Consider the following 23,569-nt stretch of genomic DNA (forward strand, 5'->3'; position numbering starts at 1 on the left):
TACAAACATCATCTTGAAATGCCTCAAACACACACTAGAATGTGTCTGGGGGTTGCCAGAACTAAACATCTTGCCAGAAGAAAATGATAGTCTAGGCAGGCAGATCTAGCAAAGAGCCCTCTCTTGTCTGCTATCTTACTAAGTGCTATAAATCCCAGTTAACGCCTATCCATGGTCTTTAGGTTTTACTTTAGGAGTACTTTAGAATCTACTTGGGGATTAAGTTCCTGATTTTTTCTTTCTACTTAGTTTGCTGCTAACAACTGCAGGCCCTATTTTTCTTTTTCTTTCTTTCTTTTTTTTTTTTTTGGCCAAGTGGCATGTGGGATCTTAGTTCTCCCACCAGGGATTGAACCCAAGCCCCCTGAATTGGAAGCGTGGAGTCTTAACCACTGAACCACCAGGCTCTGTTGCATCCCAAAGCCAGTTCTTTGAGAAGCTGTGAATACACTTAACATTAGTGACATTAGCATTAATGTTCATAACTGAGGGGAGAGAAGTGCTCCAACACATGCTGGAGATTAACAAGGAGTCAAAATACTTTTAATCTGATATGCTGAGAATAAAACCAAGTGCACCCTCCTGCTGTCATTTATTGCCCTTCAGAGTCATTTAGGGAAGAGAAGCAACAACTATTTTGAGGGCAGTTTTGAAAAGGGTCCCAGAATAGTTATCACCCTTCCCCCACTACCCAAGTGAAAAGAGTTGTTAAGCGAGGTAATGAATATACAAAAACTCCATGAGAGCAAGGACTACACTTAGATTATTCACCACTGATCCCTACTACCCAGGACCACACTTTGTATACAGCAGGCATGCAATTATTTACTAAGAAAATAAATCTTTGAGAGAGCTATCCCTTCCTCTTTCTCAAATAGGGCTGTGTACTCTCCCACTCTATAGAAGTCGCCTCATCTCTGGCTTGTGGACTCTTACTGAGAATCACTTTCATCACTTCATTTAACTTTGAAAGAAGTTGGAGAAGGGTGAGGACACGTGCTTGCTAATCATCCTTTTCCAGATTGCCTCATGTGCCAGAATGGATTTTTATTATTGGTCTGTGGCTGCTACTGCTGTAGGAAGATTTCAGCCTGACCTTCCCAAGCTGCTGGGGGATGAATACTGCACGTGGCTGACTGGGAAAATGTGTCTTCCTTTTTTTTTGAAAAGCTTTTAGACTAACCAGAGCTCACTGTGGTAAGAAAGTCACCCTTTCTTTCACTATACAAAACTCAAGATGTTGAATTCTTTTGCATAAAAATGATATAATAAAACTGATCTGAACTGGTCCAACAGGAAAAAGGTAGGATCTTGAAGCACCTCACAGAGAGCAGTGGCATCAAAGTCCTATACAGGACTTAGGACTGCTCCATAGGCAGAAAAGGAAAAAAGAAAATGAAAGCCATTTATCAAAGCGGTTTAAATAAGAGGATGGATTCTCACAGCTGGCCTCACAAAAGAGAACAAATATGTCAAGGGGAATAACTGATAGACTAATTGAGTCCTATCCATCTGGCTGAGGAAAGGGCCACTGGTGGGAATACTGAGAAGCTTGTCTGTTAGGCAAAAGGCTTGCTTGGTGCCTCATTTGGCGAGTGGAACAGCTTTTAGGAACACTGAACACACGATCACACAACAGCTGGCTGGCTGGCCCTGCCAGCAAGAGGCTCAGTGGCAAAAAAATGGAGCGCAGAGCATAGGTGTTTTTTTTTAATTGGCTTGGAGCCTATATCTGGACTCTCACCTCATGAATACCCAGGCCCTCCAACTTGGGAATAGGGTGGGAAGGAAGGAAGATTGTGTGAATACATGTCTCATTTTGTGCTTTTAAAAACAGGACTCAAGAGTCTCATTCTGAAACATCAAGTTCAATACCATGTCACGCTAAAGCCCCATCTGTAATTTTATATAATGCAGGGCCAAGTACAGGCATTTTGGGAGAAGAGGAAATCAGGCCAGACTCAAGGAAGACAAACACACACTATCTGCATCTCCAACTTGGTCCATACCACAGAAAAACCTGCTCTGAAATAACTGCTCAAGGCAAATTAGAACTCAATTACTAAGGAAAATCTGCCCCAAGGAGGGCTCATGCTTTAAGGAGCCAAACAGCATCAAATTAAGCTGAACTCAGGGTTTTTCTAATTGGCAGTTTCAACCATTGCTAAGTTTTCATTTCTTATTTTCAAAAGTCAAAATGACTCTCTGCCTAAAATTAAAAGAAGAAATGCCATATCACCCACTCTAAAATAACAATTCACCAAAATTTCACCTACATATCTTCTACATAATTAAGCAAACCTTTCATATGGCACAAAAAAAAAAAGCCATCATTCTATTTAAAGTACTATCAACAAATCCCTTACTAATTCCTCTTAGCAGTCTAGCTCTTGCCACTCCCATTGGAAGCTCAGTCATAGAATCCCTCTGCCATCAGAGAGGGCTTGATGCTAGCCACAAACTAGGGTCACTATGAGGAGAGTAGTGGCTTACCTGCTCCTCCGACAGTTGGGATATGTGATTCACAGCAGCGTAGGATTCAATTTTGGGGTTAAAGTGGTTGATGATGGCTCTGAAACAAAGAATTAACATTAATATAGCACCAGATGGAATAAGAGGATAAATGAGTTAAAAACAAGTATCAACTACCTTCTGGTTTAGAGTATGAGAGCATGGGAGTAACTGTCAGAGAGTAACTGTCCTCTTAGGAACATGAGGTCACACGGGGTGAACTGATTACTTTAAAATGGGAAGGGTTTAATAAGTTATTAGACAGAGAACAGAATCAAGCATCTCTGCCCTGCAAATGAACTAGGGAAAAACCTCACAACCAAAACAAAAAACAAAACCAAGCATCCTTTAGACAAGAAACAGGACCTGGGGGGCTGTCCACTAGGGGGCCCTGGTGTTTCAGTCAGAAAGAAAAGTAGTAGTTTGCTCTGCTCTTACTTGGGAGAACAGGGCATTCAGTAACACATAGGCTAAATATAGTCTCTGAAGAAGCTAAGCTTTATCAAAGCCTACAACCAATCATCATATTTGTTAGTTAATATTTCAAACCAAAATTTTATTTCCAGCCATTCAAACCAAAATCTGAGCGTTGTTTTCAAACACTCCCTTTTCCACCACTCTGTCACATTCAAGGTCACCAAGTCTTATCAAATCTACCATTAAAAACCTCTGAAATCTGAAATAAATTTTCCTGAAACAAATGTCTTAGTATAGGTCTTTGTCATTTCTTGTCCGGTACAGCAGAAAAAGCACAGGTTTTAGACCAGAGGTTAGCATGGGTCCATAGTGATATAAAAGTGATTAAAGAAACGTGGAGAACAGACAAGTATTTCTAACAGAACAATTTCAAATAACATGTGTAGATACTCTCCTCCTTAGGAGGTGGAGTTTAATTCCCATTCCCACTGAGAGTAGGCTAGACTTATTTCCAAAGAAGAGTAGTGAAAGGGAAAAATAATATCTTGACAGTAAAGAATCCTGGCGAATACTACCTTAACCAAGTGATGAAGGTGAATATTACCAGTGATGTCATGTGGCTGTCATGTAACACCTGGTATGATCTGATGAGAAGGGCACTTTGCCTCTGTTATATACTTTCAAAAATCCATAATCTCAGAATCTAATCGTGAGAAAAACATCAGACAAACCCACACTGGGGTACATTGTACAGAATACCTAGCCAGTACTCCTCGAGACTGTTAAGGTCATGAAAAACAAAACTTGAGAAACTGTCACAGACCATAGACCATTGGGGAGACATGACAACTAAATGCAATGTGATAACTCTGAATTGGATCCTGGAACAGAAAGAGGACATTAATGGATAAACTGGTGAAACCCACATAAAATACGAAGTTTAGTTAACTGCAATGTATCAATGCCCATTTCTTAGTGTTGATAAATGTTCCATGGTAATGTAAGATGGGGGACACTAGGTTGAGGGGCATACAGAAACTCTGTGTGTTATCTTTGCACTTTTTCTGTAATTCTAAAATTTTTCCAAAATAAACAGTGTATTAAAATGTGTATGTCTGGACAGCATAATAGAAATCAATATGTTCTTTTAATATAACTTACTGATAGTAAAGGATTATAAAACCACTTAATCTAATATAAGTATAAGCCAGAAACTTAAAAAAAAAACCCACTATGGTTTGGAATCCTAGTTTGACCACTTGTTTTCCTGAACAATTTTGGGAAGCTGTATGTCTCACCAGAGGAAAAAAAACGGGAATAATAATATCTACTTTAGCAGTTAGCACAGTATCTAGGAAGGGTACATTGTAGGCATACAATAAATGTTTGTTGAAAGAGTGAACTAAACCTTAAGAGGATTCTTGCAATATTTATGTAACAAAGCAATGTCAAATATCTAGCACAATGCCTGGCACAAGCTGGTGCTCAATAAATATTCAATGAATGAACAAATCAAATAGGACAGAAATGGGTCAGGAGCAAGAGGCAAGTTTTGCTAACTTATTTTTCTAGAGGCTAGGACGAAGGGTAGAGATGTCATCTGCAAGTTAAGGTTGTGAGGCTTGATCTAAATCCCAAATATCCATTGTGACCAAGTGGGGTGTCAAATATTTTTCTCATTCAGAAGGCAACGTTTGGGGGTATTGGCAAGGATGACAACAGTCCAGGAGCAGAAAAGAAAACCAGGAGGCTAAACCCAGTGAGAAGATGGGAGGGCAGGTTTAGGGAACTGAGAATCCCACCAAACCTAGCAGCAGTACTAACTTAGTTAACCCAGTGTAGAGTCTGAGTCATAGGGTCCAGCATGCAAAAGTGATGGGATTGAGGAAAGGAAATACAATAGACAAATCAATCTACAATTAGATCTCAGTTATTTTGGAAAACAGAATCTGCATTACATCTATTTCATGCTTTTGTAGGTTTGGTTTTTTTTAAGGTTTCCTTTAAATTTCTTAGTAAAAAATTTTTTTTGAAAAAAGTCCTGACTCGGACGTCCCTGGTGGTGCACTGGTTAAGAACCTGCCTCCCAATGCAGGGGACACAGGTTCGATCCCTGGTCTGGGAAGATCCCACATGCTGTGGAGCAACTAAGCCCACATGCCACAACTACCGAGCCTGCGTGCCAAAACTACTAAAGCCCGCATGCCTAGAGCCCGTGCTCTGCAACAAGAGAAGCCATTGCAATGAGAAGCCCGTGCACCGCAGCAAAGAGTATCCCCTGCTCACCACAACTAGAGAAAGCCTGCGCCCAGCAACGAAGACCCAATGCAGCCAAATACATAAATAAATAAATAAAATAAAATTATATTTTAAAAAAATCCTGACTTGACCGAACTAGGATTTTTTTGTTTTGTTTTGGTTTGCCTAGGTTTGGAAAACAGAGAACTCCAAAAAAACCCTAATGTCTGTCTGGGTGGGATGGTAGCAGCCACTGGGGCCCAGCTGGCAATCCAGAGAAGCTGGTGAAATTTGGACAATTAAATAATCCTTGGGAATGGAACAGATGGGGATGCTGTAATTCTATTCCCTTTCTATCTGAGGAATTTTCTTGCCAAGAAATAAAGCAAGGAAGCAAGAAAAGAGAGAGAAAGGAAAAAGAAAAAGAGGGAAGAAAGAAAGAGGGGGGCAGGCACTCAGAGCAAGAAAAGGAGGAGAGAGGGAATGGGGGAGAGAAAGAAAAAAATTGGAAGGTACGGGGCTTCCCTGGTGGCGCAGTGGTTGAGAGTCTGCCTGCCGACGCAGGGGACACAGGTTCATGCCCCGGTCCGGGAAGATCCGACATGCCGCGGAGCGGCTAGGCCCGTGAGCCATGGCCGCTGAGCCTGCGAATCCGGAGGCTGTGCTCTGCAACGGGAGAGGCCACAGCAGTGAGAGGCCCACATAGCGCAAAAAAAAAAAAAAAAAAAAAAAATTGGAAGGTACTATCTTCAAAAAGTACACTTATTGGGACTCCCCTGGTGGTGCAGTGGTTAAGAATCCGCCTGCCAATGCAGGGGACATGGGTTCAAGGCCTGGTCTGGGAAGATCCCATGTGCCGTGGAGCAACTAAGCCCGTGCACCACAACTACTGAGCCTGCGCTCTAGAGCCTGCGAGCCACAACTACTGAGCCTGCGTACCACAACTACTGAAGTGAGTGTGCCCTAGAGCCCATGCTCCGCAACAAGAGAAGCCACCGCAATGAGAAGCCCACGCACCGCAATGAAGAGCCCCCACTCACCGCAACTAGAGAATGCCCGCGTGCAGCAACGAAGACCCAACGCAGCCAAAAATAAATAAAGTTAAAAAAAGACTCTATTAAAAAAAAAGTACACTTATTTCCTTCCCTTCTCACCATTATACCTGCCAAGTGTCAGTTGGGTCTGTGGATGCCTTGTGTTTGATATTGCAGGGCATATATGCTAATGTTGTTTGGGCAAACTTATTCTGAGGGTATGACAGATTTGGAATGAAGATAAAATCATCTTCCAACCTGCCCTGTGACATTCTCGTCCCAGAGCTTCAGATCTCAGCAAGTGATGGAAGGTCTCCCACCAGGCAAGTTAAGGGACTGTTTAGAAACCTGAGAGAGGTGGAACACTGTACATCCAGTTAATAATTTCTAATTCAGTACCCACAAAGGACACAGAGTATATGTCCCTGCTTTACTTTTCTTGCTATTTATTTGGGATTGTTATCTGTAAAATCTGAGTACTAATCTGATCTTCTGAAGATAGCAGGTGCAGGGCACTAGGCCTAAGAGGTAAGAAAAATAGACTGACACTGGCTGTTCTCCCTCCATGCTCTTTAGCAGGGTATTTCAGAGAGGGCTTGGAAGCTTCCTATTAAAGTTCTCAGGACTTCACACTGTTGAAAAGGAAATATGTTCTAAGACAGCAAAGAGATGACAAAACACCAAAACCAGGCTAAGTAAGCCCACACTGAGTGACACATACCTTTGCAGTGACTGAAATACTTAGTTTCTCCTTCATCAGGAAGTTTGGAGGCTACCAGGGTTCACTTGGGTTGTGATTTCACATTTCCCCACCCGGCCACAATCCCAGAATTAAACTTATGCCTGACTAGCTCTCAGTAGGAGAAAGATGAAATACCAGATTTATGGATGAAGAAGGAATCTCTCTCTTTTCATTAGGCTTTCCTTCCCACTGATATCACCTTAAAAAAGATTTACTATCATTTCTTCTGAACATCTGGGGAGGGGTCTACTAAGAGATTCTAAAGTAGCTGTCTCATTTTCACTGATCAACACCTGACAGGTAGCAACTGTCCAGTGCTAAAGTCTAAAATTTGAGGTTCCAGAGAAGAAACAGCAATTTTTTTCTATCAGAAGATGAATGAAGAGGGGTGGGATAGGGAGGGTGGGAGGGAGATGCAAGAGGGAAGGGATATGGGGATATATGTATACCTATAGCTGATTCATTTTGTTATACAGCAGAAACTAACACACCATTGTAAAGCAATTATACTCCAACAAAGATGTTAAAAACAAAAAAATAAATAAATAAAAAGAAGATGAATGATCAAAGTATGAGTTCAAGTTCCTCCCTACCCATTCCATCCAAAAAGGGCAGGTTCAGAGAAGGTGAATAGTGCACAAAGAACACAAGTTCCTTGCCCCTGACTAGCCTGGTAGAAAACGAAGGTCAGTAAGGAAAGAAGGTAACTGAAGAGACCAGGGAGAAGAGTCTTGCAGGAGCAGGAAGCTAGGACAGGCTTAATCAGGGCATCCCCACTAGGTTTGTATTGAATTGTTATGGACAATATCTGCCCCCACCCCACCAATTCATATATTGAAGAACTAACCTCTGACGTAATTATATTTGGAGAGAGAGTCTTTATGGAAGTAACTAAGGTTAAATGAGGTCATAAGGGTGGGGCACTGAACCAACAGAATTACTGTCCTTCAAAGAAGGGATAACAGAGAGCTTGCTTGATCTCTCTCTCTCCACCATGTGAGGACACAGCCAGAAGGCAGCTGTCTGCAAGCCAGGAAGAGAGTCCTCACCAGAAACTGACCCTGCTGGACCTTGATCTGGGACTTCTAGCCTCCAGAACTGTGAGAAAATAAATTTCTATTTTTTAAGCTGCCTAGTCTGTGGTATTTTGTTATGGCAGCTGAGAAGACAAATACATGGATATTCTACTCTCCACAGAGACCCTGGCATTTGGGCAAAGCAGACCCCAAGCCAGAGTCAGTCTTAGCAAAGTAGTAGAGTGGATAAAGTCAGCTCCTCATGCTGCTGGTGACTTCCTCTCTTTATATCCTTTACATTTCAGGTTATTGTATCCTTCTCTTCTAGAAGAGGATCATTTTGAGGGTCCTAGGCCACAAAGTTCCAATCACAAATGCCACAAATGTAGCCACATGGGTTATCAGCAGCAGGGTTCATAGCACCATACATGGCAAAGAAAGAGACATGCATTTTCCCTTTTATTTTCTTCTTTATTTTTTTTCTCGCCACACTGCAAAACTTGTGGGATCTTAGTTCCCCGACCAGGGATCAAACCTGGGCCCTCGGCAGTGAGAGCAGAGTCCTAACAGCTGGACCACCAGAGAATTCCCTGTTTGCATTTTGAGATTGGTTTTTATCTAATATCAGCCCTTCAGGTATTTAAACAAAACCTAGCTTTGCCAAAGGAAAGCTTTCATGCTAAGAAGTATTTTGGAAAAGGGGACTTGAAAGGAGAGGAGGAGTAGGGAAGAAGAGGAAGGTATGAGTGGGCAATGAATGAGAAAACAGACATTATGAATAGATTAAGGCTTCTCTTTGACAAAGGTGGCAAAACAATTAAGTGGGAAGAGTCTTTTCAAGAAATGATGCTAGGACAACTGAAAATCTACATGCAAAAGAATGAAGTTGAACCACTACCACATACCGTGCACAAAAATTAACTCAAAACGGGACTTCTCTGGTTGGTCCCATGGTTAAGACTCTGTGCTTCAAATGCAGGGTGCATGGGTTCAATCCCTGGTTGGGGAACTAGGATCCCACATGCCATGTGGTGTGGCAAAAAAAAAAAAAACAACTCAAAATGGAACACAGATTTAATGTAAGATCTAAAAACTATAAAATTTTTAGAAGAACACATGAGAGTAAATCTTCATGAACTTGGATTAGGCAATGATTTCCTAGGATACCAAAAGCACAAGCTGACAAAAGAAAAAGTAGGTCAAGTTTAAAAACTTTTGTGCTGCAAATGATACCATCAAGAAAGTGAAAAGAGGGACTTCCCTGGTGGTTCAGTGGTTAAGAATCTGCCTGCCAATGCAGGGGACACGGGTTCGAGCCCTGGTCCAGGAAGATCCCATGTGCCGCGGAGCAACTAAGCCCATGCACCACAACTACTGAGCCTGCGCTCTAGAGCCCTCGAGCCACAACTACTGAAGCCCGCAAGCCGCAACTACGGCACGCCTAGAGCCCATGCTCCACAACAAGAGAAGCCACCGCAATGAGAAGCCCACACACTGCAATGAAGAGTAGTCCCCGCTCACAGCAACTAGAGAAAGCCCGCACGCAGCAACAAAGACCTAACGCAGCCAAAAATAAATAAAGAAATAATTTTTTTTAAAAAAAGAAAGTGAAGACAACCCACAGAATGGGAGAAAATATTTGCAAATCATGTATCTGATGAGAAACCCAGTGAGATACCACTTCACATCCACTAAGATAGCAATAACCAAAAGACAGTTAACAACTGTTGGTAAGGACAGGAAGAAATCAGAATTCTCATACACTGCTTGTAGGATTGTAAAATGGTACAGCTACTTTGGAAAGTGGTTTGGCAGCTCCTCAAATGTTAATACACAGAGTTACCCTATGACCCAGAAATTCTACTCCTACATACTTGCCCAAAAGAATGAACACATTATGTTTACACAAAAACTTGTACACAAATGTTCATAGCAGTTTTTGTGTACAAAAACTTGCACACAAATGTTTTTGGCTATTCATAATAGCCAAAAAACAACCCAAATGTCCATTACCTGAAGAATGGGTAAATAAAATGTGGTAGAGCTACAGCAGAATATTATTCACCCATAAAAAGGAATGAAGTACTGATAAATGTTACAATATGAATGAACCTTGAAAATATTACGTTACGTAAAAGAAGCCAGACACAAAAGGCCACACATTGTACCATTCCATGTATAGGAAAAGTTCAGAATAGGCAAATTTGTAGAGATAGAAAATAAATTAGGGACTTCCTTGGTGGTCCAGTGGTAAAAAATCCGCCTTCCAATGCAGGGGACGCAGCTTCCATCCATGGTCAGGGAACTAAGATCCCACATGCCGTGGGGCAACTGCTGAGCTCGTGCCCCTCAACTAGAGAGGCCGTGTGCCGCAAACTACAGATCCCATGTGCTCTGGAACCCGTGAGCCACAACTAGAGAGCCCACGTTCCCTGGAGCATGCGCGCCACAGCTAGAGAAGAGAAAACCCACACACTACAACGAGAGAAGCCCACGTGCTGCAACGAAGAGCCTGCATGCCTCAACGAAGATCCTGCACACAGCAACTAAGACCCGATGCAGCCAAAAAAAAAGAAAAAAAAATGTTGGGGGTACACTGGTGGGGAGAAAGAAGGTTCTCCTATTCTCAACACTGTTGACCTTTTTTTTTTTTTTTTTTTTTTTTGAGAAATGGCTGGAGCTGCCCACATTACCCAGAGAGAGCCATCCATCCAAGACTAGGAAGAGGATTTAAAGAAATAAGGCCCAAGGAAAGGGAAAGGAGTCTGGAGGTAGAACTTAGTGGGGAATGGGAATATAATTTCTTCACAAACCTCCAGCTTTCCTCAAACTGGAACTAAATGCTCCATGAAAGCAGGGACCAAATTTATTTTGCTCACCAATATATTCCCAAGCCTTTGGTAAAACTGAATAAATGAAAGTCTAAGAAGGTTTTTGTCCAGTCTTACCACAAGTAAGGAGGTCCATGATCACCAGCTAGTCTCCAAAAGTATGAAAATAACAATAAAAATGTTTTATTCCCATCCCAGAAGAAAAGGTGCCTCAGACATGAACAGCTGTCCCCCAAAGAAGGAACAAAAGTTGTCACTGAAGACAGTAAAGCTTTCTCTTCCTTTCAAGTCATACCAGGAGGCTAGGGAAAAGCTTTCTGGCATTTCTTATAAAAGTAATCCAATATCTTCTAAAAGTAAGCCTGAATTTTTGTTTGTTTATTTGGGGGTAAGGGGTGGAAGAGGAGTGGGGGAGTATGTTATACTCTGGTACTGGGTCTCCTAATGCTACTGAACTGGAAAGTCCCAAAAAGGAAAAGGAATAAGAAACAGACAATGTCACAAAAAGGGAAATTGCTAAAGTCAGCCACAGTAAGGGATGGCTTTGCACCCAAAGCACCTTTAAGGGCAAGAATCTGGGCCACCCTCCAATGCAACTGTCAACTTCTGACTATTGAAGACAGGGGTCACTTATATAAACTGAAGCAAAATGAAGTGGACAGATGGAACAGCAAGGCTGAGCTACAAACTGGCTGAGGATTTCTTGGTCCATTTTTAACTTATTCTCTCTGACTCATGACTCCGCAAAGCAGCTTTCTTTCCCCCAGTGCTGGGTGGATGCTGGCTGAGACACAGTTAATGCCCAACTTACCCAGGAAATGCATGGAAATGTTACTAGGCAATGTAGCTTAAGAGAAAATGTGGATTCTTCCTCATATCCAATGTGAATCTAAAGTAAATCCTCCTAAGATGCAATTTCTCACAATCCCAGCTATCTCTCACAGACAGAAGCCTTTAAGGGTCTTTTATAAAACAACAAATAAATAATAGTTTCATCCAGAAGCTCAGAACATGGTGATTGTTTCCTTACTGAGACATTTGAAGAAAACCGACTGTCTCTAAAAGCTGCTATGTAAATCCTTCAGGCATAAAGGAGAAAAACAGGCAAGGGCTGTTTACAGGCAAAGTTTCTATAAGCTCTGATTCCAAGGAAGGAGGAAACAACTGGTATACTCAACATGGTACATACTAGGAAGATTCCTAAAAGTTTTACCCTAAAATTATTCCTATAAGTCTACCAGATTTACATTATAGAGTCTGATTATGGGTGAATATATGAAGCCTGATAAAAATACATTTGGATTTCAAGCCCAGCCTCATAAGAGCTATAGTCCTGTATTCTCAAATACTTGCTTAAACATGTACACCTGGATGTCATGCTTTTGCTTACATGGTTTTCTTCACATGGAATGCTATTTTTCTTTACCACTAAAAAGCCAAAGCCTTATTTTTCCTTTTGGAAAGCCCAGTTAAAGCACCATTGTTTCCCTGAACAACATGATGTATATAATGTAAAAGGCAAGGCCTTAGAGGCATTAGACCTGAGTTAAAATCCTGATTCCCCCATTTCTAGGCTGCATGACCTTGGGCAAGACATCAACCTCTCTGAGTACCAGGGAGGTTTTCTTCATCTGGTTGGGTTTCCTTTCCAAAGCTTTCCTTTGTGTTTTCCTATATAACCATAACTTGCCCTAAAGGAAACTTTCCCCCCTCAAGCATCTTCCCTTTTCCTAGACCCAAAAGAGCAGTCCAGTGATCTACACTACAGAGCATATTCCCAGATATCTGGAATTAAACACAAGAAAACCAGGGGAATTCCCTGGCAGTCCAAAAGTTAGGACTCCGCGCTTCCACTGCAGGACTGCAGGGGATACGGGTTTGAACCCTACTCAGGGAACGAAGATCCCACGTGCAATGCGGCACAGCCAAAAAAAAGACAAGAAAACCATCATATTCATAACTGCTTCAACTTGGGAAACCTTCAAACATACAGGTTACAAGACTGGCCTCTGAGAAAGGGTGAAGGTATGACTGAGTGGTATGTGGCAGTGATTAAAATGGTCCACCTGAGGTTGAGTTACTTAACTTTTATTTATTTTAATGGTTCATAAACTCTTTTCTTTTATAAATTTATTTATTTATTTTTGGCTGCATTGGGTCTTCATTGCTGCACATGGGCTCTCTAGTTGCGGCGAGCTGCGGCTACTCTTCATTGCGGCGCGCGGGCTTCTCATTGCGGTGGCTTCTCTTGTTGTGGAGCACGGGCTCTAGGCGTGAGGGCTTCAGTAGTTGTGTCTCGCGGGCTCTAGAGCGCAGGCTTAGTCGTTGTGGTGCACGGGCTTAGTTGCTCCGTGGCATGTGGGATCTTCTTGGACCAGGGCTCGAACCCATGTCCCCTGCACTGGCAGGCGGATTCTTAACCACTGGCCACCAGGGAAGTCCACGTTATTTAACTTTAAACTAACATTTCTTTTCACCTTCAGAATTGCCTCATATATTCCCATTTCATGCAGTAATAAGCTTCCCTCTTCATGAAGTCAATGAATCTTCAGCCTATCCAATTCAACAGCAACCAAAAAAGCAATTTCCCTTGATGCCTTTTAACAGCAGTGTATTACAAGCCTCAAAGACTCTGCGGATTAACATTAAACAAAATGAAACCTCAAATAAGAATACCTTTTAACCTTTTCACTTTGACACTATCTAGTCAAAACTTCAGCAAGTGACCTGTTAGGGTTTTCCTCCAACTTATCCCTTATGTACTAGGTTTTAACCCTTTCAGGCCAATTATTCCCTTCCTTAATACTGCTGTTCCTGTGGCCATTCTTTTCAGGACCAGAGACACAAAAATGGACCTTTACTATAGAAGGCATTTTGACAACCATCAGGAAGGATGAGCTACTGGCCAATGCCTCTAGTTGCTTGCTTTATTCAATGATCCAAGTCTGTAAATTGGCCAAGAGAACTTGATTTATTTGTACACATAAATTTATTGATTGAAGGAAGTGGAATAGAGAACGCCTCATACTACACCATAGTAACCCTCAGGTTTTAAATTAGAGAATGATTTAAGTCAGTATTCCTCTTGATTTCTAGGTGAGAAACATGTGTCACACTAGGTAACTTACAACTACTGGACAACATTTTTCCAGTATCTGCATTGGACAAATGAAAGTTCACAATTCGTTAACTGGAGGGAAAGAGGAAAGAGTTAATGTGTATGAAACGTACATGGCCTGAGGGGCAGTGGCCTCATTTTCTGAAGCTGTGCATGGCTACACATTTTGGCAGTTTGAGCTTTCTACCTTGATGCATGATTTTGCCCAAAGTAGGTTTCCGCCTCATCACCTGCTAGAAATTAAGCAATTGGTTATAGCTACTTTGCTTGAAAACTGAGCTAATTTCTAGTTACTGTGGCCCCAAACCATAGATTTAAGCCAAGTAAGATGCCATGGGCTTTACACTTTGGCTAAATTATCTCTTCCAGCACTGCCATGAGACAGAAACAGAATTCCTTCCTGCTTTAGATACTGGCCTGACATTGTTTCACTGTTTCCGTAATCACAATGAATGTAAATGGAGAAGAATGAACCACAGGAGATAAAGGAACCACAGAAGTCAAATGGACCATCTACATTTCCATAAAAGACATCACTTAATCCATGCCCCTTAGAAATGCCTGCTTTTTATTCAAAGCTTTCTCTCAGTAAATGAACAGAGGCCCCAAAACTTTCCTAGGACAAAACACCTACAAGATTAGCCTACATCTGCTCATATCCCATTACTCTGTGCTACAGATTCCCTTACTCTGTCTCTAGTGGCAGGCCAGCAGTTGCTGGCAGAGTTCCCGGGACTATAGAATGCAAACCTTTGATAGCCTTTGCAGTTAGTAGTTTAGCCCTGGATTTCCTGTCTCCAGAAGCAAGGCCCCTCCATACTCTCATAAATTAGTGAATATAAAGGAACAAAATGGGCCATGTAAAAATGTCTAATAGATTTTCTGCCCTACTCAGGATACAGGAAAATCCTAATACATACCTGGGAGGACTTCTGAGGCAGTGGAGATCAGCTCAAAACCCCAAGAAGTGATCTACTTTTAATTAATGGTGAACATTCCAATCCCTTGAATGTGACCTGAGAACTTTAAAGAAAAAAAACTGACATGCGCCAAAAACTGGAAGTATTTTAATTATACCTCATTCCCATTTGTGCAATTAATCAATTTATTATAAGGCATTTGTAACTTTTGAGCATGGGGGTGCAGGATGGCAAAAAAAAAAAGTAACTGACTAACTTAGGCTTCTTTTCCTATCACTTCAAAAATAGAAGGAAATTAATTTAATGGATCACATGCTAGACTGGGGAGAGAGGGAAATAGTTTGTGGATCCCATACTGGTTAGAGAAAAAGATGCACATGGATTCCAAACTAAATGAGAAGAGCTGTGCATATACATCAGTGGTGGAGAGGGAAGAATGGGGATCTCATGTGGATAAAAACGGAAGAAGGCGGTCAAGATTTCTGAGTTGGTCCAGTGTGGGCCATATAGACACCATGCTAGAAAGGAGTGGTCCTGACGTTCACGTAAAGGAGTGAGGATACTGGCCATATGGATCACATACTGGTTTTCAAGTACTCCAAGTAAAGAATGAAATTAAAAGACATGAAAAGGGGTTTATGCTCCATCCCAGGGGGATCTTTTAAAACTCCTCAGAAAAGGCAATCAGCGACTCTGCCAAAGTAATTAAGCAGGCGAACATTTACCATAAAGCCCACATCAGTTAAGTGAACAGAGATGAATCTTATTACAGTGCACTGTTAGCTCTGAGCCTTCAGGTGCTAACCACTGAGATGCAGCGTTACTCGGCCCTGACTGCTCGCCCACCCACTGTGATGGAGAGCTTTGCCTTTCTTCTCAGCTCTGAAAAAGCAGGCTGCTTTCACTAGAAAGCAGAAGCTAGAAGCCCTAGCACAAGTGATTTACCGTAAGAAGACTGGGTGTAAATAGTAGGGGCAGGTGGTAGGGCTGGCTAGAGAAAGGAGCCTTGAGAGGTAGAAAGGATGGGTGTCGGAGTAAAAGCAGGGGAGCTGGGTAGTAAAGTAAGGAGAATAGGATAGTTTAGTAAATCAAGAAGTAAATGAAGAATAAATAAGCTGTTCAATGTTTTGAACCATTCTGCTTAGGTGAAGCTGATGGTATCTCTCACTGGAAAGGGGAAAAGTTAAAACTTCGTTGCAATATACTTTCTCCACAGGAAAAGAAATGTTATTGAGGAATATTGTTTTTTCAATGTTAATAGCAGTCTCAATATCAGCATTATTAATGAGTTAGCTCCAAAGCTATTTTTCTCAACAACCTAATCACTATCTATTATTGAACAAAATCCACTATTTGCTAAAGGAAATGGGTATTTATCAATCATCCTAAGATTTACAAATGGTACCCAATGTACCTTTGGCCCTATTTTTTTCTGCAAAGAATTATAAGAGTCAAAATAAAAGCCTCAAACTGACTAAATGGCAGCCTACTAAGTCAGAGACCAGAGAGCGTTTATTCAACAGAAACCCTTACAAGAGGAAGGCTGTAAGAGTCCCTGCGGGGACAAATTAAAAAATCATGTACGGGGACAAATTTAAAAATCATATAACACATTAAAAAAACTCATCAGAGGCCATGTGGTTATCACTCAGAGGAGTAGTTAAGAGTAGACAAGCAAGTAGGTAAGGCCCGTGTGTTTAGAAACCAATGAATCTCTAACTCATTATAGAGAGGAGATCCCAGAGACATTGCTGCAAGACAGACATGACCAACCTATTGAGGAAATGACATGGAATGGGTTTGTGACTGAAATTGATGGAGGTCTCACAGCACATGCAGGCCCTCATGTATTTGAGCTTCTCTCTAGGCCTAGAACAAGTGCAAACAAAGAGCTGTGGTAAAAATGATTTACAGCCTTACTTTCTACCATACCTCTGTTTGCAACAGGGCCTGCAGTTTCCTTACATTCAAAGGCAGTGGGAGGTGGGAAAAGGAGAGGAGACTAGATGACTACTACTCAGAACCAAGCAGCGCTGCCCAGGAGAGGACTTAATGGGAGGATAACTTTGAGGCCTGATTCTTTGACAGCACCTCCAATAATAGCTAGTAAACCAGGGGTAAGAGCCAGCTCCACACATTCATCATAATAGTGCAACAAGATGAAGGTCTTTGGGGGAGAGTCTATGAAATCCGGAGTAAGAAGATGAAGCCCATGTGGAGGGTGAGGCGGTCGGCTCTGGCAGACTGCCTCTACGGGAGGCTGCGTATAATTGTTTTATGCTCAAGAAGAAGTTATTAGCTGCTTTCTCTCCAATATACTAGAAATAATGGTAAGCTTTTCTCCTCCTGAAAAGGTGATGCTATGAAAAGGAGAGATTTAGTTTTAAAGTGATTACAGGACTTTGTTTATCCTGTATGCACCATTTCAGAAAGAGAGAAATTCTATATCTTCTCCCCCTCCCTTACTCTGCAAATTGACTGCTTTCTCACATAGTTAAGGAACACTCTGTCCCTAGAAGAGAGTCCTATGGTATCTGAAGCTAAGGGTTTGATAGCACAGCCTATGACTCGACAGTTCAGTCTGACAAACACCTGAATACCTACTAGGCAATGGGGGAGGTGAATGAAATTTGATCCCAGGTAGCAAGGAACTTACAGATTAGTGGAAGAGACACATACCACAGACAGACAATCTCATTATGATGTAGTAAGGGCTAGACTGACAAAGAGTAGACCAAAGGTACCATGAGCACACAGAGGACGGGTATTAGCCCAACCTGGGAACTTGGGGAAGGCATTCTAAAGGAGATGGTGCTTGAGCAGAGTATTGAAATATGAGTTAATTTAATCAGGCAAGGAAAGATAAGAATGTCTTGACACATTTTCTTATAGGGATGGAGACTATTACCCAATTTTTACTAAGTCAAGCTAAAGAAACCTTACTAGGTAAGTTAAATTAAGGTTAATGCAACTAAAAAAAAAATAGCCATCCAAGTTTTCCCAGTAAACCAAAGAGAAAAGTTATAGCTTCCTTTCCCAGGATCTTGTTTTGAATCTCTTCCAGCTAAGGGGTAGTAGGAAACCTTAGTGAAAGCCATGAGACCTTTGCCTGCGGGGGTCCTGTTTGCATCTTTTTGCTCAGTGCTGACTCAAAGATGCTCATGGCAAGTTCTGTACCTCCTCTCCCCTAAACTAAACGTAAACACAAAGCAACTAGCAAAGTTGAAGTCAGGTCTTTCAGTCTCATATGGGAGTAGATGGATCTCAGCTGTGCTGTGCCCGCCCTCTACAGTGTGTCAGTCTCCAGCTGGTGATGCAGCTGCTTCACTTAAAGCCAGACTGAAGCCTCTAGACTCTCCACCAAACCACACTGAGGAGACTAAATGGCTCTGCTTTGCAGCTGCCTGTTAATTGTAACTGTTTCCTTGGTTCCCTTTTGGCTTATAAGACAATATACATCTGGGAAGGTCCTCAGTAGGCAGCACACAAGAGAACCTGTAACCTCACAAAGGGCCTGAAAAAAACACCTTACTGCCAAGAGCAGTAAGGCATCCAAACAGCTATAACATTAGCATGTGAAACACATTCAGAATCACAGATTCCTTCAGCAGGGCCTCTAGCTTACATAAATGACAGCAGCCCATCACTCAGCCAATGAGAGGGTTTTTTAAGGAATCCTTAAAATCATCCTTAAAATTCAGTGAATCTGCAAGATAAAAATAGCATTAATTGCCCTGACTTGTTACTTAAAAAAAAAAGGAAGACAATATATAATGCTATCAGTAATACACTTTAAAGTGGCTTTAGTTGTCTCAAAGCCCCATTTCAGCTAATTAAAACCTTTTGGCTGTCCTCTTGTTACCCTGGAGGGAATCAGAAGTTAGTAAATTCTACTGTGTTGGGATTAATAACTCACCTCATCATTGAGAAAGGTGGACTCTGCTAACAATTCCAAAGTGTACTTCCTGGCTATACTAGGTTAACCCAGAAGCTGCCAAGACTGTGGTTTATTAAGATCTGAAGCAGACTTTTATAATGGGGCTCCACAGACACATTTGGGAAGTACTATGGGTGGGGAGGCTTCCTACAAGGACTTCTTAGGCATCTCAATATCCACTTCCCTAGCTTTTTAGGACCTCAGGTCAGCTGATGATTCTAGAAGACAATGGTAGCAGTATAAAGCCTTGAAACCATTCATTCCAGTCATCTATTCATGCACCCAACAAACATTTATTGTACCATACTGCACTGTGCTAGGGCAGAGATTCCAGAAGTAAAACAGTCTCTGTCCTTAGAAGCTCACCATCTAGTGACGGACAGACATGTAAACAACTATACCTCAGTGTGATAAGTGCTCTAAGAGAGAAACGTACGAAGTCCTATGGCAATGTACAAAGTCTTATGGCATTCGGCCTCAAAGAATCCAATAAGCTTTAAAGAAAGATGACATCTGAGCTAGATTTTGAAGCATTAAATAAGATTTTGCTAGGTGAAAAGAATAGGAAGACATTCCAGGTAAACAGCATGTGCAAGGCACAGAGGTTTGAAATTTGATACTCTGTGGCCATGTCTAATTCAGCCAGATCTTAGGATAGATGGAAGAGTGTTAGTAAATAAGGCTAGAAAGATGTCATTTGAAGAAATTTGGACATTATCCTATCCCTATCAATGATGGGGAATCACACAAGGTTTAAAATCTGATGATTTTTCTAATGAAATATTTTAGACATAGAAAAGAATGCAGAAAAGAATATACTGAATGTTTGTTTACCCAATATCCAACTTAATAAAGTGTTACAAATACCTTTCAAACTCTCCATGTACCTCTTCTGGATTGCATATCTGTCTCTTCCCAGAAGTAAACACTCTCCTGATTTTGGCACTTATCATCCCTATACACAGCTTTATTCTTTTACTAAATATGAGTATGTCTCTAAATGGTTTTTGTTTTTAATATGTGCAAATTACCTTATATTCTGCAACTTTTTTATTCAATATTATATTTGTGAGATTTCTATTGATTTGTGTAGTTCTAATCCATTTTCAGTGTTATATAATATTCCAGTGTGTAAATATATCACAATCCATTCTGTTGCCTGAAATGTAGATGGTTTCCAATTTTCTTGGTATTAAAAACAATAAAAAACAATACTTAACACGTGTTCTTTTTTTTTTTTTTTTGGCCACACTGTGCAGCACATGGGATCTTAGTTCCCCAACCAGGAATCGAATCTGCGCTCCCTGCACTGGAAGTGCCGAGTGTTAACCACTGGACCTCTAGAGAAGTCCCAACACATGTTCTTATTTATATATCCTTGTGATCATTTGGGAAAGTTTCTCAAAGATATATACCAAGGAATGAAATTACTGTATTGTAAGGTTTGGGCAACTTGGACTTTACTAGATATTGCCAAACTGCCCTCAAACATGGTACCAACATACTCCCATCAGTAGTGTTGATGACCTGCACTTCTGAAATTCAACTCCAGTGACTGAATAAATGTGAGAGGTTATGAGGCCTTGAATTGAAATGGTAGTTGTAGAAATGGAGACTTTGAGAAATATTGGGTTGGCCAAAAATTTCGTTCGGGTTTTTGTACCATCGTACAAAAACCCGAACGAACTTTTTGGCCAACCCAATATTTAGGAGGTAAAGCTTAAAGAACCTACTGACTGATTGGGTAAGGGAGAGAGATGACTCTAAAGCAACCTTGAGATTTCTGCTTTAGGCAACTGAACAGACGATGATACCACTGAGGTAGTAAACACAGGGGGATATGGTTCTTAAATTGGTATATTCAATAAGGCACATTCTTTGGAATGTCAAGTTTGAAGTATTTGTGGGACCTCTAGGTAGGGTATGAAGTTCAAGAGGCAAGACCATGCTTGTAGTAAAAACTGTAAAACTTGTTCACCTAGGTAGCTACAAAGAATCAGATACTCAGGCTCAAAACAGTTAAGAAAATAAATAAAGAGAACAGCACATTCTACTAGTTAACACTAGTTTCTCATTCCAGAAAAAAAAAAGTCAGTTATATGCCCCATGATACAAGGTAGGTACCCTCCCCTTAAACTAACTCTATATCTGACTTTCTACCTGTTTAGACTAAAACCTGCGGCCTAAGAACAAGCAGGGATGAAAGATGACAGCTTCATAACACTAGGCCTCAAAGAGCTACTACCAAGCTGTGCTTTAAATGTTATTACCAAAGGGGAGACAACCTGACATCCTGTTTGACAACGGAAACAAGCCTTAGCTCCTTTGAGTGTATCCTACTCAGGTACCCTTAAACATTTCTATAATTTGCTGTGTTTTGAACTCCTTGCTCTTCCAGATATATGGAAAGGTGCTTTTTAAGCAAGAAGGAAGTATTTATTGAGAAACTATGATGAATACTTCTTCATTCTCTACCTAATTTCAACGAAGTGTGAATAGAAGCTCAGGAAATGGGGTAATAGTTGTGATCCAGCAGTTTCATCCTAGTGGGATATAGGAACAGTTGGGAATCTAAGGTACCACCGGTGTCAGGCCTGTTTTTCAGTGGTAACTGACCTTAGAAAAAATGCAGGGTTAAGAACCCAGAATTATATTCTAATAAAACAAAGTGTTGGGGCTTCCCTGGTGGCGCAGTGGTTGAGAGTCCGCCTGCCGATGCAAGGCACACGGGTTCGTGCCCCGATCCAGGAAGATCCCGCATGCCGCAGAATGGCTGGGCCCGTGAGCCATGGCCGCTGGGCCTGCGCGTCTGGAGCCTGTGCTCCACAACGGGAGAGGCCACAGCAGTGAGAGGCCCGCGTACCGAAAAAAAAAACAAAAAACAAAAAACAATGTGTTGGTCTCTTTATTTTTAGAAAGAAAGTAGAGATATCTAGTGCCTATAGAAACCAGGCTAAAACACCACACTTCAAACCCTAAGGTGAGTAAAGAGTCAACTTACTCCTGCCCTATAGTGTGAGGATGGGTGTTAATCAACCTATCATGTCTAATTTTCCAGACCTCTTCTGTTGCCACTAGCCATATGTGGCTACTGACCACTTGAAACGTAGTTAGTGCAAATGAGGAACTGAATTTTTATTTTAATTAATTTAAACTAAAAAAACTAAAGCAGTGCAAAATATTATTCCATTATACAACGTTGTTTTAGAAAGACTTCATTTCATTTTCATCACTGTATGGCATAAGGTATTGCTGCTCTATTACAGTGTACATCGGGCATGTGTGTCGTTTCTAGTACTACCCATAAACACATCACCAATCTAGCCGATACCAATGGATTGATTCAGCTCAAATGACTTTCTATGTACGGATTTAACAATGTAGTTTATTTTTAAAATATTTTATGCAGACAGCATGAGTCACAGCAGGGTTTCTTAATCTCAGCACTACTGACATTTTGGGTTAGATAATCTGCTGTGGGAGGCTCTCCTGGGTTTAGCAGCATCCCTAGTCTCTATTTACTAGATGCTGTAGCATTCTCTCACCCCCCACAGGTCGTGATGACCAAAACATACCAAATGTCCCCTGGCGGGCAAAATCACATCACTTGAGAACTACTGAGTTACAGTGATACCTACACACATCAGAATTGGTAATCAGAGTAGAATACTCATCAGCTTTTTTTTTTTTTTTTTTGTGGTATGCGGGCCTCCCTCTGTTGCGGCCTCTCCCGTTGCGGGGCACAGGCTCCGGACGCGCAGGCTCATTGGCCATGGCTCACGGGCCCAGCCGCTCCGCGGCACGTGGGATCTTCCCGGACCGGGGCACGAACCCGTGTCTCCTGCATCGGCAGGCGGACGCGCAACCACTGCGCCACCAGGGAAGCCCTCATCAGCTTTTAATGATAGTCAAATTATGTTTCTAGTTTTAAAATGTAAATATAAACAGATTTTTAAGTTCAAAATGAAGGCATACCACGGACACATTATTGAGCAGAGATGCAAATAACAGTACTACTTCAGAACAGCAAAGAAAAAGACTGGAAGAAGGTATGTTGTAAGTTTCATAATGAATGGCAACTGCACTTTGCTTCAGCAAGGTGAAACAAAAAGGCTTTTTGTTGTGTAAACAACTTTTCAAGATAATAAAGTAAATACTACTTACAAATGTCAGCAAATATAAAGTAAATACGAAGTTTATTTCTAACATTAAAACATTAAAAGTGAATCAACAAAACAGGTTGTCTGAAATCAGAATTAAATGTCCAAAAAAATTTCAATGATTTTTAACAGGATCTGCGCCTGCATTTCTGGCTACTATACCATTTTTTTTTTTTAATGGTTATCAGGGTATTTTTTAAAAAATATTTATTTATTTGGCTGCGCCAGGTGTTAGTTGCGGCATGCATGCTGGATCTAGACCCTCTGCTTGGGAGCACAGTCTTAACCACTGGACCACCAGGGAAGTCCCTACTATACCATTTTTTTGATGGAGATATGGTAAAAGAAATTATTATTTCCGTTATGGACAGTTTATCAGACAATTATGAGGAAAAAAACCCTACCTTATAAAAAGTGAAAGATCTTCAATTAAACCACTAAACAATTGCCTATAGAATATGACATTTCTAACGATATCAAAAATCAATCGATTCAGGGCTTCCCTGGTGGCGCAGCGGTTGCGCGTCCGCCTGCCGATGTAGGGGAACCGGGTTCGCGCCCCGGTCTGGGAGGATCCCACATGCCGCGGAGCGGCTGGGCCCGTGAGCCATGACCGCTGAGCCTGCGCATCCGGAGCCTGTCCTC

At 41.4% G+C, this 23,569-nt stretch overlaps 1 protein-coding gene across 8 annotated transcripts in view; it reads right to left on the bottom strand.

Moving 5' to 3' along the window:
• ARMH3 (armadillo like helical domain containing 3) overlaps window positions 1-23,569 on the bottom strand; it is a 173,617-nt gene that overhangs the window by 30,619 nt on the left and 119,429 nt on the right. For all 8 annotated transcript variants that reach the window (XM_055081248.1, XM_055081247.1, XM_024121345.3 and 5 more), the window contains one exon: window positions 2,494-2,572. In XM_055081248.1, the coding sequence (XP_054937223.1) occupies window positions 2,494-2,572 (79 nt within the window). The remainder of the gene's footprint in view (window positions 1-2,493; window positions 2,573-23,569) is intronic.

This window comes from Physeter macrocephalus, chromosome 20 (genome assembly GCF_002837175.3).
Source record: "Physeter macrocephalus isolate SW-GA chromosome 20, ASM283717v5, whole genome shotgun sequence".
Lineage (NCBI taxonomy): Eukaryota > Metazoa > Chordata > Mammalia > Artiodactyla > Physeteridae > Physeter > Physeter macrocephalus.